The sequence below is a fragment of the Myotis nattereri genome, assembly GCF_964212035.1.
Source record: "Myotis nattereri genome assembly, chromosome: 14".
In the NCBI taxonomy this organism is placed as follows: Eukaryota; Metazoa; Chordata; class Mammalia; order Chiroptera; family Vespertilionidae; genus Myotis; species Myotis nattereri.
The window spans coordinates 12,520,070-12,540,158 of record NC_138089.1 but is presented as its reverse complement, the minus strand read 5'-3'; the positions used below and the strand labels follow the sequence as shown (position 1 = coordinate 12,540,158).

Here is a 20,089-nt window from a genome sequence, read left to right as displayed (position 1 = left end):
AGACTAGAATCTCTTTCTCTTTCTTCTCGTTTTATCTTCTATACAGGGCTCATTAACCTAGAGTAAGACACAATATGCCTATGCCTATCTTTGATTTTTAAGCCTAGAGGATGAAACATGGCAGTTGATCAGGTCTAGATCTGATGTTCAAACCTCAAATCAAGGAAACATTGAGAAAAGAAAAATAGATGCTAGCTTCACCTCTGTTGGCAAGAGGAAGACAACACTGATTTCAAAGGCACCAAGTAATTCCCTAAGGACTCTTTTTTTAAAAATTTTATTGATTTTTTACAGAGAGGAGGGGAGAGGGATAGAGAGTTAGAAACATCGATGGGAGAGAAATATCAATCAGCTGCCTCCTGCACACCTCCTACTGGGGATGTGCCCGCAACCAAGGTACATGCCCTTCACCGGAATCGAACCTGTGACCTTTAAGTCCGCAGGCCGACTCTCTATCCACGGAGCCAAATCAGCTAGGGCCCTAAGAATTCTTTTCCAGGGAAGTGTGGGTGTCCCTGAGGGTCTCTAGATTAATTCCCACCTAAAGTAAACATGCAGGAAAGCAGTTTCCCTCAAAGCCTTTTTCCAAATAATCATTTTTCTGAACTATGTTTTTCTCTTCCTAAATATTTCCAATGTATTAGCTGCACTGGGCCAAACCCTCTGCAACACCTCCAACACCTCCAACACCCAACACACACACACACACACACACACACACACACACACACACACACTGCACACACTCATCTATATTCTCAAATTGGCCTTCAAATTGAGGAGCAACTTCAACCTCACACATGGTGGCAAAACAGTTGTGGTAAAAACCTCCTTGACTGTTTCAGTTTAATTGATTTTTGGCAAATTGGTTTTTAGCCAATTAATTTTTAACAAGCTAGTGTCTCCTGTATCGACCATTCTAAAAATGTGCACCGTTCCTCCCTTCTGTGGTGTGTAGGCAACTGGCTTCGATGAGCACCTGAGCGTGGCCAGGAAACATCCAGTCTGTGGGGGAGGCATGAAGCATGCATGGGGGAGGCAAATGGAAGAAGGCTGCACTGTACAACTGGAATCTCCCATGCAGCAGCTGTATTAGACTAGAGTGGGCGAGGGAAGGAAGCCTTCTCATTCCTCTGTGGGCCTATGTTCAGCCTCCGCCTCCCCATCTGGAGAACAGGGATTACTTCATTACACCTCTCAGGGCTCTGGCAAAACACTAAAGGAAACACGGCATGTGAAGCACGAAGTCAGGGATCAATACCTACCAGCTCTGTTACTGCTGTTATCATTATTAATGACAGAAGTTATGCCATTTTTTTCCTCTTTCTAAAAGAAAACTTCCTCAAATTACACACTTTGTCGCCTTCAGGCCTGGAACCTTCCTTTCCTCCCTTCCCTGTCTCTCTTCACCCTTCAGACTTCACTTAAGCTCACCTCCCCCAGGAAGCCTTCCCTGGTCCCCTAGACCAGCTTAGAACCCTCCATGTCCTGAACTTCATCCTCATTGCCATTTATCGAAACAGGTTGTTCAGTTGTCTGCTTTTATTAGAGCAAAGATTCTGAGAGCAGAGACCATCTCCGTGTCGTTTACTCTGACATCCATGATCCTGAGCACAGTGCTTGGCTTGCCGGAGATGACGGGGTGAATGAATGAGTGAGGCGTCGGCCTGGCCCTGGCACTGGGGCAAAGCCTGCACAAGATGCACAGCTGCGGCTTAGAGACATGGGTCTATGCGAAATGCCTGACCTAGAAGGCCTGGGGGAGGGCTCCTTGTTGAGCTTCTCTAGCAGGCCCCAGAATGGGTGACTTCCATTTTTGACTCCTTGTCCCTGTGGTCATTCCAGCATCCAGGTATGGCCTCTCTGGGTTACCAGAGAGTTTCTTTTTTTAAAAAAAATATATTTTATTGACTTTTTACAGAGAGAATGGGAGAGGGATAGAGAGTTAGAAACATCGATGAGAGAGAAACATCGATCAGCTGCCTCCTGCACAGCCCCTATTGGGAATGTGCCCACAACCAAGGTACATGCCCTTGACTGGAATCGAACCTGGGACCTTTCAGTCCGCAGGCCGACGCTCTGTCCACTGAGCCAAACTGGTCAGGGTGAGAGCTTCTTTCTTGTAGGAGTTGCAGAGCAGAGGAAGGTCCCCTGGTCTAGGAGCAGAAGGCTTCAGTTGGGACCCTCGCACTATGTGACTTTGGTCAAGTGCCTTCACCTCTCCGAGTCTGGTTTCTTCTGACAGGACAGTGAGGCATCTCTTTCCACAATCCCATGAGGTAACAGTTGGCTCCGCTTCCAGAAAACATCTAAGAATCACTGTGATCTATCCATTCTCTTTCTATCCTCATTTTTCTCCCTCCCTCCCTTCTTTATTTTTCTATTTAACAAATAAGAATTGGGTATTCACTGTGATCCAGATTTGACCTGATGCTCAGTAATAGAGGGGTAGACAAAATAAACAGGATCCCTGCCTTCATGCTACTTTCGGCAGGCAAAGCAGAGGTTCACAAATAGAATAACTTCAGACAGGCAATAGGAACGATAAATAAAACAAATTAAAGCAACATGTGACTAGGGGTGGGACATGCCTTTTAGATTAGTTGGTCAAGGGAGGCCTCCCAGAAGTGGTCACATTTGAATTGAGACATGAATGAAAAGATGAAGTGGACCATGGACAACTTGGAAGCAGGTTCAAAGGCCCAGGGGGCAGGGGAACGTTGAGTTCTAGAAAGACAAAGTATCAACTAGCAAGTATGATAACAAACAATTAGGCAAGACCCAGGTGATGTCGGTCCTGTGGGCGAGGGTTAGAGTTTGGATTTGGCCCTGAGTGCCAGGGGGAACATTGGAAGGGAATTTTATGCAGGGGAGTGACATGCTCCGATTTAGGTTTTTAAGAGATTTCTGGTTGCTGTGTGGAAAATGAATTCTTACACATCATGTTCTGAATACAATTTGAAGATCGTATGATTAATCCCCTGGTTGCTGACAACTCATTGGGAACATGGGTGACATTATATCTGCTGGCAATAAAGGGCACTTTTCCTATCCCGAGCTGATAAATATGTTAAAGAAACTCTTCCTAGTTCACTAAAATGAACAATGTTTCCTTGTGTCTTAGACTTTTTTACAAGAAGGATTTCTGTATTTATGATTACATTAATAACCGAAAGTTAGAAATTTACGATTCCATAGCCACTTGTCAAGGCAACAGCTTTTTAGTGGTTTAAAGGAGATTGCGTTTTGTTCCATATGTGTAAGTGATTATTACTGGTTTCATTATAATCTGGTACATTGAAATTCAGATAAATTGAGTTTCTTAGCCAGCAAGGGTTCTGTTAGGTTCTCTATATTGAACATTCCAGGAGACCAGTTATTATGTGAAGAATGAAATGACAGCAAGCAGCAACAGAAAATGACCAAATAACTGCTTATAGGGTGGCCTTTTGACAGAGCAAGGTAGTAATAGACTATGCCATGTTTCCAGGTCTTTGAAACTTATTTTTTGAAAGCATTTGGATTTTTTTAAAATCAACTTTAGTTATTAGACTTACAACTTGAATTTTGAACGTGGGAAGCTGTTTGCAGTTCATCTAATAATAGTAACTGTAATTGCCACTTACATGCAAGCTCTGCGATACGTAAATGCAGTGTATTCCATTATTCCGCAAAGTGGCATCAACCCAGTGAAGGTCTGATGAGGTTTCCTGTAAAGGAAGGAATTCTGCCTTCAGTCTGCAACGTGGGAATTCTGGTTTTCCAGGCTTTGGACTCAAGACTGTAACATACACTCTTACCTGACTCCCCAGCCGCTGGTTTGCCCTATGCCTTTCAGACTTGCCTGCCCTACAGTCACATGAGCCAAGTCCTTGAAAGAAATTCCTTAAAATGTAGATCCTATGAGCTCTGTTTTTCTGGAGAACCCGGGCTAATACATTCCTTTACCCAGGAGTTCTGCTTCTAGAAATTTACCCGAAGAAAGTTATCACACAAATAGCCAAAGACACATGTCCAAGCCATTGTTTTAATAGGTAAAGGTGGGAAACTATCAAAAGCCCACCAGTGGACTGTGTGACTCCGCAGAACATTCTGCACAACATGGTAATGCATACATCCTGAGGGTGTATTATAGGAGTGTTTAAAAGAATAAGGTACATCTTTCTAAAATAAAGAGCTGCGCCGTGGTCATATTATTAGGTAGCGAACAGCAGCGTGAAGACCCTGCTTGATCTCCATTTTTTAAATTGTTAATCCCGGAGATGGAATTACAAGGAAACTTACATTTGCTTCCTCTAAACACTTTTCTATTGACTGAATTTTTGCAAATAACGTATTTTGACTGAATTAATGAGTCAAATTTGACCTAAATTCTTAGCCAAAGGTCCGCTCAGATTTTTTCTGCCCTCTCTCCTGCTGCCTATATATGTGTTTTGACTGTTATAAATATCTTTTGATCAAATATTTTATGTTGTTTATTCATGGAGCATTTCTATACCAGTCACATAAAATGGACAGGCCGGCAGTTATCTGGACATTCGAGTTTAAAGAGAAAAGCTCTGGGGCTGGTTTTGTTTTCATGATTCACTTGAGTAGAGCACAGTTCAGGGAAGATGATCACGAGAGAGAAAAGGGTGCTCCCTACAACAACAGATAATGACCTCATTATCTATTTTAATTTGACAGTGTGGGGGCAGGCTGAGTTCTCCATGACTCAAGTTCTATTTGAAGAACCTGAAAGTCACAAGCGACAGCATGGTGAGACCCGCCAGGCTTCTTTGCAGCCATTGCATGGGTTCTATAGAGCTTCCCTTCCCTCGGGCTCCCTTCAAGCCCTGGTCTCCACCAACCACTCCTTTTGAATCCCGTGGAAGTCTACTTTTTTATTTTAAAATGTTTATCTACATAAATACAGACTTGTGTGGGGGAAGCTGAGATTTGATAAGATCCCTCTCAGCATAATATAGTTTCCAACAACTGGATAAATGTCTTTCTGGCCCATGGAGATGAAGGTGGCGGGCTGGGGAAAGGGGCAGCCACTTCCCATCTTACCCTCAGGTGTGCTTGCACAGTGAATCCTGTGGAAGGATATTGTTGGCAGAAACCTTGACTGCATTTTCCAATGTCTAGCTCAGTTCCCTCTGCTTGATATTTATTATTACTCTCCTTTTAAAAATGATCTTTTCTTATGGTAGAGAGCACAAAAACGCAATGGAAAATTCCTTTGGAGACAATAAACTTTAATGTATTTAGTGCATAATCGCATCAGGGAGAAATGCCCCTATTGTGTTTAAGAGCAGAAGTACAGAATTTTGTCTTTCACTTAGTTTTATTTTGTTTTTAAGAAAATATTTTCAGTGAATACATGCTATTCTTGCAAGCTTGAAAAATGAAGCAGTTTTTGAAAAACCAAGGTTAAGTAAAAAATGACTGGCCATGGCCAGTGTTGCTCAGTGGTTGGAGTGTAGGCCCTTGCACCTAACTGTTGGTTGTGGGTTCGGTTCCCTATCAAGGGCACATACCTGGGTTGTAGGTTTGATGCCTGGTCTAGGTCGGGGCCAGGCTGCGTGCGGGAGGCAACCAATCAATGTCTCACATCAATGTTTCTCTCTCTCTCTCTCTTTCACTCCCCCTCCTGCCCTCCCTTCCACTCTCTAAAAAAACACCAATGGAAAAAATATCCTCAGGTGAGGATTAACAAAATAAATACATAAATAAATAATATGGTAAAAAGTCTTCTATAACTTTATCTTTCATGTGAATTTTAGCTCAATTTTCAAAGTTCACTATTAGGCTCAATCTTTGCGTTATTTCCCTATATTTTAAAACTTGTTAGTCACAAAATTCTAATATGTGAAAAAAAGTATGCATATAAAGGAACAAAATTGTGAAAATTATTATCCTAAAGAAAAAAATATTTAGAGTGGGGGGAAAGTTTTCAAATGAGAGGTTATAAGTAAGAGCTTTGGGGTCATGTGGATTGTTTCAAGGCTCTCACTTCAACAAGTCACTCACCTGCTCTGTGCCTCACTTTCCTTGTCCCTAAACAAGGGTAATACTGCCCACCTGATCAAGTGTGAAAATCGAAGTGAGATAATATGTGAAAACAGTTGGCAGGGTGCCTGGCCTACCATGTGCTCAATAAATGTCAGTTGTTGATTGGCAGCCAGGAGTAGAAGTGGAATCACTCTCATTATCCTAAATAGCATTAGCAAATGCCATGCTCCAGGTTCAGCAAGAAAACCAGGAAAGTGACAGACAGAGGGGGTGTGTCCTTTTCAGCCTCTTCAATAATCTCTATTTCTGTTTCTCACAACGCATTGCCTTTCTGTCAGCTTCTCTGATGACGGGCGCTTGGGCCCGATAAATCCCTTTGGAATGAATGAAGGACTTGATCATCACGTAGAATGTGGTGGTCTGAAAAACTTAGAAGTGGAATTTGGGTCATAAGTAAAAATCTTTCAGCTGGCTATCAGAAAGCCTGCGTTCTAAGTTTGCCTCTTCTCTGCCAACTGTGTGACTTTTTTGTTAATCCTCACTAAGGATCTTTTTTCCCATTGATTTTTAGAGAGAGTTGAAGGGAGGGAGGGCGGGAGAGAATCATCAATGTGAGAGAGACACATCGATTGGTTGTCTCCCACACACACCTCCACTGGGGCCAGGTGCGTGCCCTTGATGGGGAATTGAACCTGTAGCCCTTCAGTGTGAATGCTGATGCTCTAACCACTGGCAACTCCGGCCAGGGCTAACTGGGTGATCTTTGGTGGTTCTTTCACTATGACTGAGCTCCAACATCCCTCATCTGTAAAATGGGGAAGTTTGCTGGGAAGAAAAAAATAAAATGCAATGTCAGAAAGTGTTTATAAACTCCCAGGATTTTGTAGTGATCTGTGTATGTTGTGAATCACATAGGCTGAGCAAGTAGGATGTGTGTGTGAGTGTGTAAATGCACACATAAACACATTTATTATATACACACATGGCTAGCCAACGAAACAGCCATCTAAAACCAGATAAATGCCAATATTTCATATTGGGAAGAGAGAGAAGAAAATGGAGCGGGAGGATTAACGTCTGTCAGCTGGTATGAAGGACTGAACAGGGGCTGTGAAAATAGTAGAGAGAAACCTGCTCCCCACCAGCCTGCTGTCTGGTCTTCCCTTGGCCTCTTGAACTCTGACTCTCAGAATTCAGTGGCAGCAGCCTGTTCCCCAACATCCTGAATGCTCTCCACACTCGCTGCTGGTCAGGATCACCCCCTTGGGACATGTCCTTACTGTCCTGCTCTGAGCCTCCCCCAGATGCACTGTTGGCAGCTTTAGTCCTGTTTTCTTCCACATCTGGTGAAAGATATTGTCAATAATTTCAAGTGTTATTAGCAGATGCCCATGGTGGCACGGTGCTTTCCTTTACCCCAGAATGTCACTTTCTAAACAGAACTACGGACACTATGATGGCCACAGCTTCAGTACCTGCTGCCCTCAGGTCACTTGCCCTCTGCGCGCTTCTGAGGCAGATGTTAGGGTGATCCAGGACAACATTTGGAAACTAGGAAGCTCTTAACAACTTCCTGTTGGTTGTTCTACACAGGGATTCAACCTTGGCATTGCTGGGCACCTTGTACAATGCCCGATGCACAAATTTCAAGGTGGAAGTGGGCTGAGTATTGGTTTAGAATCCTATTCAGCGTAAACTGTCAGCCTACCCTTAGCTCAGATGGCCTGGGAAAGCTGGCTTGGACATTTTCTTGCACACATTCAGCTGGGAACCTAGGGATGCTGTAACTTGTGAAACAGGAAGAAGTGGTTACTCGTGTCGGCTCCTCCCAATCTACTTGCATTGCAGACGCATCTCTGCCCTCCCCTGGCCATGTGACCTCGGGCAAGCTCAGCGCCCGCTCAAGCCTCGGTTTCCTCATCTGTATAATGATGGTGGCAATAGCACCTGCCTAAGAAAGTTGCTCTGAACATTAAGTGAGAAGCAGTCGGTAAAGAACCCAGCACAATGCCTGGAGGTTGAGAAACGAGGGCCGTCGTTCTTGTCCATCTTTTTATTAACAAAACAACACCAACTTGCTTCATAGTTTTCCAAGCCCTCCCAACAGAACTAAGGTTTGTGGCGTAGCAAGTAGTTCCTTCAGTTTGAATGAAGCAGCAGTGAACCGTTTAAAGGGCTGTGTTTCAGCACTGGTGAAAATTGGAAAAATAACTATAACATGGAATCTTTTCATTGATTGACATTATGCAATAAAACCCAGAGACATTCAATTACCCCTTGATGGAGCTGGGCCAGCCAAGAAGGGAGGTATGCATTTGAAATCAACAAATTGGATTTGGTCTCTTTTGCAGGCTCAGCAATTGCTCCCTGACTAGCTCCTCACAAGATCCAAGGAGGCCCTGCTGGCTTCTGGATGCTACCAACTAACATGCTCTCTCTGTACAGAACAGTTTTTTCCTTGTTTAGGTTCTAGATGGATGATATTTGCTTCCAAAGTTAGTACAGCTGCTAGACACATGCTGGCTATAAAATCTCTCCCTCAAAAGTAAGACATATGTATTTAACCATATGTATGTAACTGTTACTTAAAGGAACCTTTCTGTTATGTATATACTAGTGGCCCGATGCACAAAATTTGTGCACATTAAAAGGAAATTAATTAGAGGAAATATTTTAATATTGCTATTTGCCCTTTCTCTATAAGAGATGAAAGAAAATTAGTAAAATGTATATGAAAATCTCCCTCCTGTCAGAGTCTGGGGCATGCCGTGGGACCCAGAATCAAGTCCTCGCCCACCCATACGTGCCTTGAAATCATGCGAGACCCAGAACCGGCCGGCCCCACCCCCATCAAGCCCTGCCGGGTGGGGGGCACAGCCTCAGGTCCCCGGCCCAGCGTGAGGGTGCAAGGGCGTGATGACCATTTGCATATTAGCTCTTTATTATATAGGATATATATTTAGTAATATATACCTTCATACAACATTCAAATATTCAGTGATATGAATTATCATGCTCAGACTACTTTGAGCTGATGTGCTTTTTCTTTATAAATGACCCCTCCTTCCTTCCGCACAATAAGAATGAGTTTAAAGCTTCACTCCCATTTCTCCTCTTTCCCCTGCTTGCACCCCAGTGTGGCTCGTGGGCCAAATACCAAGCTATAGATCATTGGTGTTCACAAGCAAAGCAGATTTGTCAGTGATTTTTTCTCCTTGTATCGATAAGCACAATTAACATTTACTGTAAATCAATATAATTAGTTAGCAACAGGGGAAATGTTGCTATTCAGCTGATTGCATAGAAAATAAACAATTATTTTATTCTACCCCTCCACACTGCCCCCAGCACACACGACTACAGACCTCTTCTGTGGAATTAGCTAAGGGAGCTGGCCTCTGGGGGCATGGCTGATCTGAAGTGTGTCCTAGCACCTGGAAAGCTGGTGTGTATGCAGCCAAATGGTTGTGGCAGGTGACACTGCTCTGCTTGCTATTTTTTTTATACATTGTTTATTGTAAGAAAATTTTCCCAGTGTTTGTCTTAAGATAAAGACGCAGATCTATAACCTGGCCCACAGGACCCCACAATGGCGACTCCTGGCTACTTCTCCATGTCATCCTGCACCGCCCCCTTTCCTGCAATATTCCAGTTCCAACCTCATAGTTCTCTCCTCCCATGTGCTCTGCAACTTGCCTCTGCAGGATCTTGGTACATATGGTACTATTTCCTGCTTATTAAGATGTCGTTCATATACCATACAATCCATTCCTTTTAAATGTGCAATTCAAGTATATTTGTGGAGTTGTGCGTCCATCACCACAATCAGTCCTAGGCCATTTTTATTACCCCAAAGGAAATCCTCTAACATTCAGCCACCCTCCCCAATTCTCCCATCCTCCCCAGCCCCCAGTCCTAACTCTGTTTATCTCCATAAATTTGCCTATTCTGAACATCTCTTATGCATGTAATCAGACAGAGGGTCCTCTGTGTCCGGTTCCTTCACTAGCATAGGGTTTTCAAGGTTCATTAATGCTGATGCATGAAATAATATTCCATCCTGTGGCTGTGCCACATGTCGTTTAGCCATTCACCAGCTGATAGACATCTGGCTGTTTCCACTCGGGGCTGCTGTGAACATTCTTGTGCAAGTTCTTTTGTGCAGAAACGTGTTACTTCTCTTGGGTACAGATCTAGGTGAGGGATTGTTGGATTATAGGATGGCTCTACGTTATACTATCTAAAACACCGCCAGACTGTTTTCCGAAGTGGCTGCCCCATTTTCATTTCCAACTGCTGAACTTGTTTAAAAATTCCCTTTTTCATGTTATTCTCATTTTTCTTGTTACTCCAATCTAATCTTGCTAACACTTTTATTCCAATCCCAACATTGGGATACTTTCTACTCATTTTTCAGGCTGCAGCTTAAAAATCATTCCTGTGGAGAATTTTATCTTGACCATCCCACCCCCACTAGCCAAGGCTTCTTTCAGAAAACCTTTCTTTTCCCTCTAAACCTGAAGTTCAACATGGGCAGGGACCAGCCTGTCTCATCATTGTTTTCCACTCTCTGCCCAGCATCTAGCCACCCTGTGAACTACATATCTGCTTGTTAAACATTTGTTGAGTGAATGACATATTACAAAACATTGAGAAAAAAAGTACACATTATCTGAGAATCACCTCTATCGGAACAATTGGCGTGAGTACTTTTTAAGTCAATTTCATTTTTCAGACTTCCCACAGACCAAACTACTGAGAAACAGATATTTCAATATCTCCGCTAGGGGAGGAAACAGGTTCTACAATAAAACCATGATGAATGCTTCTATTTCCCTGGTCTTTACTGAAGGTGCACACGCTTCTGTTTGATGAGAAACAGGAGGAGACTCAGGGACACAAGCAAAGTCAAGTGGACTGTGTAACATAGCAGTCCTCTCTCACATCAAGCAGTGAATGGAAAAGAACAGGTTTCTGAGACGTAGTAGCTTGGGCGGAGGGGGGGGGGGGGGGACTGGGCTGTTCTTCTTGGCCATTAACAGGGCTACACTCCTAGAGATTTCTACTCAGTGGGTCTGGACAAGGCCCTGGAAAATATGTTTTTACCAAGACCCTAATGGTCCTGATGCTAGCGGTGCACCGGCTTCACTTTAAAAAACAACATTCATCCAGTTAATATTCTCATTATTTAACAGAAACAGTTAATGCCAAAGTTAAAAAAAATCAAGCTCTTGAGTCTGACACAAATTTAATCCCTGGCCCAAAAAGTCTTATGTCTTAGACAAATTACTTAATCCTTCTAAGCCTAATTCTTTATCTGCAAAGGGGAGAGGGGCAATGAAGTACCCACATTGCACAGTTGCCATGGAATTTAAATCAATTAATGCCTGTAGAGCACAGTATCTGATACATGTGAAATGCTCCAATATGGTATTTGCTGTATTTCATCACTATATTATTTCTAAACTATAAGAGAATGTGCACAACCAATCTTTCTCAAAGGGCTCAAGTGTTGCTTAGTAAGAAAAATACTTCCTAAGTATAAGTTAGGAATTTAAAAGGTTCATCAATGATACAAAAGTATCATCATTGTTACTTTTAAAGATAATTTTCCAAGTGGTTTTTACTTTACTGATATTGTTAGACTTCATTTATGCCAATTTCTGAGCGCCTTCCACAATCAAGGAGTAATTAGGTCATTTCCGAGAAGCAGAATTTGGGGTCCTGTATTGAATTACAGTTTACCGTCTAGTTCACACTCCTTCCTTCGCTGTCATTTATGGAGCAGGAAGTATTGCGCATGTCACTCACCTCACTCCCCCCTCCCCCCACCCCGACCCTGACCCCAAATCTTATTTTCTCTATTAAGTAATATATTGAGCCTGGATGCTATCCTGATAGAATTTTCTGTCTAAACCAGAAGTTCAGTCAAATTAGGATCTGTCAGTTATCTTACAGAATCAAAAGTGTTCATTGACTTATTCAAGTCCTAATTAGCGAGTGGCTAACAAGTGTCAGGACTTTGGATACACAGAGGAGAATATTAAGATCCCCATGGTAATGGAGGGGGCAGTGGAGACAGAAAAAAATGAGTAATTAAATATGTTACCAAGATAGTGAGGCTGGTGAGGAGTGCTATGAGTGACATTCAGCAGGGTGATGTGACAGAAATGTCTAAGGAAAGGGAGCTATTTCAGATTAATGGGCAGGAAAAGGCTATCCCAGGAGAAGGCATTTGAGCTCACACCCGAATGGCAATAACACGGCTCAGAGTAATGTAGGGAAAGGGAACTGTCAGGGAAAAGACCCTTAGCCAAGACCATGACCATGAGGTAAGATTGCATTCAGGAGTCAGGTTTTGAGTCCAAGTTCAGATAAGAAAGGCCAGCAGAATTTAAGCAGGAGGATGTCATAGTCTAATTTGTCATCATTTCAGGTGTCCCTCCTTTTCCTCCTCCCCTCTCTCCCCAGGGACAGCTGCTGTGAAACCCAATGGCATGGTGTTTAACTGCAACATTGGCTTCCACGTTTGCAGCTATGATCTCTGTCATTTCATTAGCGAACTTGTCTCATAGGCCATACAACTCCCCGATCACTCCCCACTGTGCTTTAGAACATGTGGACATGGTTACGTACGTGCCCACAGGAGCCAGGCCAAGAGACGCTGTGAGAGTTGAAAAAATATGGAGGCCTGGCACACGAAATTCATGCGCTGGGGGTGGGGGTGGGAGTGGGCATCCCTCAGCCTGGCCTGCATTCTCTTACAGTCCAGGAGCCCATCCTTAGCGCTGCCGCAGAGACAGGAGAGGCTCCCACCATCGCCACTCGCTCGCCACTCATGAGCCTGACTTCTAGCTGAGTGGCGCTCCCCCTGTGGGAGCGCACTGGCCACCAGGGGGCAGCTCCTGCATTGAGCATCTGCCCCCTGGTGGTCAGTATGTGTCATAGTGACCTGTAGTTCCACTGTTCAGTCGATTTGCATATTAGCTTTTTATTATATAGGATTCTCTCCCAGCGGGCTGAGGCCAGTATATCAGTGCCATCCAACAAGAGTAGGGAGGGCAGGGTGTTTATATGTCTCTTATGTGGGTGGGGGTGAACAGTTAGGCCGATCCAGGTGCAGGCAGTTGCAGGAAGCCGGGTCTAGAGCTGCTGTCCTTGGCCGCTTAGCTGTCTCTTGTGACACCTGAAATGTGAAAGCCACAGCAAGGGAGGAGTCCCATGGGGCACAATGGAACAGTGCTGAGCGCAGGGCAAGGCACAGAATATGCCTATCAGACATGGCATCCAGTTTTCTCGCCACAGCATCTTACGGGGAGTGTCCTTAAATCTGTCACTAGGTTGCACCAGGTGACATTCGAGGTGCCGACCTGCGAGGGAAAGGAGCGGGAGAAGCTGGCGCTGACCGGGGACTCCTCGTCTTCAGCAGAGTTCTTCGTCACCGTGGCCGTCTTTGCCTTCCTCTACTCCTTGGCCGCCACCGTCGTCTACATTTTCTTCCAGAACAAGTATCGGGAGAACAACCGGGGTCCGCTCGTTGTAAGTGGTTTGCTTTCTGCAATAACTTGCTTCTGTCCCCTCTGCTTTCTTCTTCCAGGGCCTGAGGGGCTTCGGGGTTACCTGGGCCCTCAAAGCAGGTATTTTAAAGGAAAGCGCTTTCTTTTTCACCCAAATCTCCTGGATCTAAACTAAAAACATGATGGCTGTCATTCTTTTGTGCTCCTGTGTTGGAATAGTATTACAAGACTTGCTACCAACTCATCTGAAATAAATAATTGGAAATCTCGTGAGATCAAGGAAAGAGCAGTGAGGCTTGCTGCAGGTGTATTTATGATTCCAGCATATGGCGGTGGTAGACCATTTTTCTCACTGGTTATTTAGACGGTGCGACTTCTGCTTATTTGAATTGCGTATTCCATTAGTGCAGTGGTTCTCAACCTTGGCTGCACATTAGAATCACCTGGGAATCTTTTTAAAATCCTGATTTCTGGGCCTCATCCTCCGAAATTTGTGGCCTCACCCCATAACAAAGAAACAAAATTTCTGGAGGGTGAGGCCCAGAAATCAGGATTTTACAAAGATTCCCAGGTGATTCTAATGTGCAGCCAAGGTTGAGAACCACTGCCTTAGTATTTATATGGCATACTGGGCACAGAGCTATTTAGTTTGAAAATGGAGTTCTCCATCTCTGAATATCTCTCTCATTTCTATTTCTTTCTCTCTCTCTCTCTCTCTCTCTCTCTCTCTCTCTCTCTCTCTCTCTCCCCACCACCAACTCTTTCCTATCTGCTTTTTCTTATACAATGGTTCATGAACTCAATGGGTGAAACCAGCATACGCAAACAGGGACACACGTAGACTTAGGAGGACACAACAACTCTCAGAGGTACATGGTCATGGGTAATTTTAAGAAAATAAAACTTAAATTTCTCAACCTTCACATGTACATTTACCTAAAATGTATCTTACTGAGAACTTCCTACATTAAAAAACACCTTGCTGTTTTCTTTCTTAATTACCTGCTCCATTTTAAGAAAGAAAAGCATCTTTTTTTTTATTCCAAATATTACTGCACAGCAGATTGCTAGGGTGCGAAGCCTTTGAGGCACTAAAGAAAGGACCATTTGAAATATTGGTGTTGGTGTTAACAAAAGTGAGTGATGGTAATGCTTAGGTAATGTACTGTTTTGATATAAAAAAGGTTTCCATTTTTTTTCTTTCAATAAAATGCAAGTCCCAATCTACTTTTCAGCTGATAGATCATTACAAATAATTTTTGGTGGGCTGAGGGATGTCACTCAGATGGAATTCAAAGTAATTAATGACATCACTATAGCAAAATTTCAGTCATTCTCACCTATTCATTTATGTGAGCAAGCATTCTCAAGACATATAGAAAATGAAAAATGGGAATAGAATTTATGTTGAATCATGTTTCATTGTAGACATAAATAATATTTCTCTCCCCAAATACAAATGAAGTTAAATCAACACATACATTTCTAATAACAATTTAACTTTTTAAATTTAAAATTATTTATTAAAATTTATGTTGTTTTGGACAAGAACACATTCATAATATTTGTAATGATCACCCAACCCAAAGTAAAATTTTGATACTTAAAGCATTAGGGTCACTGGTAAGTAAAAAGTCAAGCAAATTTAGATACATTTTTTTGTTACAAAGAAATATAATAGGGTGATTGATTAAATGCCTTCCATATCTATAATAATAAAAGCATAATATGCTAATTAGACCAGATGACCTTCCGGACAAAGCCAGGGCTTCGAGGGAAGCCTGAGTCCTGAGTGCCTGAGAGAAGCCGGTGTCAGCAGCTGGGGGAAGGAAGGCCTACTCTTGCACGAATTTCATGCATCGGGCCTCTAGTTCTAGTTATAAAAAAGGACAGGCTCCTTGAGGAAACTTACTTAGCTGATAACAGTTAATTTTAAAATGAGCCTGCGTCCTAAGAGTCACAGAGGTGGTGAGGACCGGCGTGATGCCATTGCAGCTGCGCAGGGCAAGCTTGCCAATTCTAATCCCACCATGACTGGCTGTGATTGGGGGCGGAAGAGAGGGCTATTAGACCCACCTTTCATTATGAGTTCGCAGGTTAAAGCAAATCCACAGTGCGAGCAAGATCTCCAGAAGGTGGCTTATACCTAAGAAAACTCTTAAAAACTAGGAAAACGGCCCTGGCCAGTGTGATTCAGCTGGTTGGAACGTCATCCCTTACACCAATGGATGGCAAGTTTGATTCCCAGCCGGGGCACATGTGGGAGGCAGCTGATTGATGTTGCTCTCTCCCTTCCTTTCTCTAAAATCAATTTTTTAAAAAAACTAGAAAAACTTTGGTTCATATGTTAACAATATGACCCAATCCTATTTATTCAGAAAGAGGGCTACTGATCATTACTTGGGCATTTCTGTTCTTCTTATCATCTGTTCTTTTTTGTTGTTGTTTTGTTTTTAACAAAACACTCATTTTTCTTCGTTCTGTAATTTAGGATTCTCCAAGTCAAATAACTTAGTCTGAAACAACAAAGTTACTATATGATGCTGATATGAACTAACTCAAGCAGTTTAAAGAAGTCAGGTATCATTCTAAGCTAAAAATTAATTTATCATCTGGCTCTGTAATCCTCTAGGACAGCGGTTCTCAACCTGTGGGTCGCAACCCCTTTGAAGGTCGAACGACCCTTTCACAGGGGTCGCCTAAGACCATCCTGCATATCAGATATTTACATGATGATTCATAACAGTAGCAACATTACAGTTATGAAGTAGCAACGAAAATAATTTTATGGTTGGGTCACAACATGAGGAACTGTATTTAAAGGGCCAGAAGGTTGAGAACCACTGCTCTAGGACATGGCATTACAGATCACGCACAGATAAGGTTAATGTGTGGGAAAGTGTTGAAGATGGTCATGGTGTTGATAGGACAACGATAATATCAACTAGTATTGATTGAGTTTCTACTATGTGTTGAGCTTATTTAATATAACAACCATAGCTTATATTATTATTCACATTTTTGGATGAGGAAAGGGAGGCTCGGTTACCCAATTCTCCCAGATCACATCCATCACTAATAGCCAGAGGGTAAAGAACTAGAATCCAGGTCTCTCCAAATCCAGGGCCCAAATTCATAACCTCCATGCAAGAAGGTCAAAAATCCTGTTAGGCAATGTGTTATGCAGTTAGAGGGTGTAAGTGACTGAGACAGATTGGCTTATATACCTGAACAGCTCCTATACTGTCTATCTCTAGTTATGGAGAAACCAAGCCCTGTAACCCTAGACTTTTCTTCAAATTTGATGGTCAAGAGGAATGGAAGCTTTATTTGCCTTCAAAATCCATGTGGAGTGATGGATGATATTAGGATAATTGGAATTCCTGCTTGTGCAACCATCGATCTCTGTTGCACAGGGAAGATGTCCATGATGAGAAAGAAGTTTTTAAAATGCCCAGGATGGCCCTAGATGGTTTGGCTCAGTGCATAGAGCGTCAGCCTGCAGACCACAGGATCCTGGGTTCAGTTCCAGTCAAGGGCACGTACCTCGGTTACAGGCTCCTCCCAAGACTGGGCCCTGGTCAGAGAGCTTGCAGGAGGCAACCAATCGATGTGTTTCTCTCACGTCGATGTTTCTCTGTCTTTCCCTCTCTCGTCCACTCTCTCTAAAAATCAATAGAGAAATATCCTCAGGTGAGGAATAAATGAATAAATAAATAAGTAAAATGCCCAGGATGGAGGTGTGTTATAAATCAGAAACTGCGAGAATGATTCCTACACATTTGCAAGCAGTTGTGAGCAAGTACAGACAGACTGAGGCCAGGCTTATCAAAGACTATTTTTAAAAATATCTTTTTCTACTGAATATGCTTGACAAGATTGTACACTTTTAAGTAAAAATCTGAATGTCCTTAGAAATAACGTAATGATGGTGAATGACACATTAGCAAGAAAATCGGGTCAAACCAAAGCTGCCTAAGTGCCTCCTTGTGCAGATGAATGCGTGCCAGTTCTCAGAGGCAGAGAGGCCACCTGGATGGTGCAGGATTGTGGAACTGAGATGTTACACCTGGTGACACCATGGTGTCATGTTCCTCCGAGTAGAGTTTTAAAGCCAATCTCCTGCCTGGATCTCTGTGGAAGGACATTCTGAGCCATTTTCAGATCTCGTGTCAAATACTGACACTGTGAGGCATTACTCTTTTTCATATTAATGTGAAGTAGGTTTTAAAAACTATCTTACAGCCGTAACCAGTTTGGCTCAGTGGATAGAGCGTCAGCCTGCGGACTGAAAGGTCCCAGGTTCGATTCCGGTCAAGGGCATGTACCTTGGTTGCAGGCACAACCCTGGTGGGGTGTGTGCAGGAGGCAGCTGATCAATGTTTCTAACTCTCTGTCCCTCTCCCTTCCTCTCTGTAAAAAATCAAATATATATATATATATATGTATATATATATATATATATATATATATATATATATGTATATATATTAAAAAAACACCTATCTTACAGAGCTGACAGAATGCTCCAAGGAGGAGTATATAGTAAACACCAACCCACATTTGGTGGATCCTTGTCACGGCAAGTTTGGTTTCAAGCAGCTGCTCTAGGAGTTAAGGAGAATCAGTGCCTACCTTAAGACACAGTGGCAAAGGAAGGAGCTATTACACCAACTGCTTTTCCCATCAAGGAGAGCAGGCGAGCGAAGGCATTCCATGGACGAGCAGTGTTTGCCGTGCAGGTGTGCAGTGCACAGCAGCCGCCATTCGCTCATGCCCAGTGCATCCCCCAGTTTTCCATGTTTCCCATCAGCCTCCACACAGTCTTGAGAAAACGGGAGAGCAGCCAGACTCAGCCCCCTTCTGCAGTTTCCTTTAACTCGCCTTCATTGAGCCCAGCGTTGGGAAACGAGGCCTTGGGAGATGAGAAGCTCGCCTGTGGTCAGAGGACAAGTGAATGGCAGAGCGAGTGCTCCGACTGTGAGACTCATGACCTTAAGGGCAGTGGCTCAACTCCAAGTCCTGGGTTGTAACCCCCTGATGACTACTGTTGAACAGTGGGAGCCTGTTACTTCACCTGTAGAATGAAGTTGATGACGGTGCGCACTCACAGGGCTGCCGACAGCAAAGGAGGAGCTCGCGCCTGCAGAGCACTCTACGCAGGGAAAGGCACAGGAGGTGACAAATTAACAGCATCTATTGTAACACTGTTGTGGTCATTAATTTTAATTATTCTCCTGCCCATTACTGGGTAGCACCTTAGTCGCATGGAGGGAAATTGCAGCCGCCCTCCTGCAACTGTCTGCAGGCCTCCCAGTTCTGCTTTCCCCGGGGCCCTCCAACCCAGGCAACGCCTCCTCCATGTCCCCCAAGGACAGAGCTTGACTCAGGACTACTTCTAAGACCCCAGTTGATAGGTTGAGCATCCAGTTAACCTTTCTGTTCCTGGAAGATGGATCTTTACCTCCCCACAACAAAATAAGGCTCCTCATTCTCAAGTACAGGCTAAGACCATCACCGAGGGAGGGAAACAGGCGGCAGGTGCCGAGAGAGATGCTCAGAGAATCGAATGCTAATTTCTATCAACTGCATCTTTACGTGGCTGTCATCAGAGATGGAAATCAGACTTTGCAGTCTCTGAGCTTTTTGTAAATTGCTGAAGAATCTCTCCATTCCCTCTCAAATCTCCCCCTTCCCTTCTCTCTCTCTCTCTCGATGTCAGTTTTGCTTCATGTCTAAGTGTATTTTCTTTTAATTGGTAATGTTTCCACAGGCCAAGCAGCGTGTATATGTTGTTGCATTAATAATTATGGCTCCGCCACAAATGAGTGGCAGGAAGCAGGTAGCTGGGCTTTGGTAATCTAGGGAGGAAGCGTACGCTGCTTGAAGCCAGGCTCTCCCTCCCCAGGGCCAGTGTACCAGGTCCCGTGGGAATGCTAATACTAAAAACAGCTCCAGAGCGTCTGATGGTTGGCGAGAGGGTGAGTGGAGGAGACTGGACTTGAAGTTCTGCCCAGGTACAGTGTGTCTGATGCCAAAAATAATAACATCATTTGAAGCCGCCAAAGTATACATCTTGTCAGTCACAGGCATGCCTGTTGGAATCTGACACTCTTGTGATGTGTGTGTGTGTTTCTACCTCCTCACTCTTTGAAACAAGAACTATTGACATTACAAAAGGGTATGAACCTAACCTTAACTGATTCTTAATCTAAATATCATCTATACATTTTGCATCAACAAATACATTTTTTGTAGAGTTGGCACCACAAATGAAGGCAAATAAACTAATCTGTTTAAAGTGTTCCCAGCACACCATCTACACATTTTATCAGATTTTACATCCTCAGCTTCCTTATGTTTAGCAGATTCTCTTTTTTAATTTTTATTGAGTTTATTGGAGTCCGTGGGTCAGAGGATAGTGGAGAATTTCTGTCCGAACCCCATTCGTTTTTGTCAGATTCCCTCTTATTCCAGGGAATTCATCATTCAGTTAGAAAGTTCAGGACCTGGTGGAAACTTAGCAAAGCCCACATGTGTCTTTCCTGTGTGTTTCTTTTTTCATTTAAAGAACC

General features: G+C 43.3%; 1 protein-coding gene across 2 annotated transcripts in view; it reads left to right on the top strand.

The window, feature by feature from the left end:
- The window catches only part of SYNPR (synaptoporin), a 264,572-nt gene that overhangs the window by 211,838 nt on the left and 32,645 nt on the right, over positions 1 to 20,089 (top strand). For both annotated transcript variants that reach the window (XM_081105760.1, XM_081105761.1), the window contains one exon: positions 13,338 to 13,536. In XM_081105760.1, coding sequence (XP_080961886.1) covers positions 13,338 to 13,536 — 199 coding nt within the window. The remainder of the gene's footprint in view (positions 1 to 13,337; positions 13,537 to 20,089) is intronic.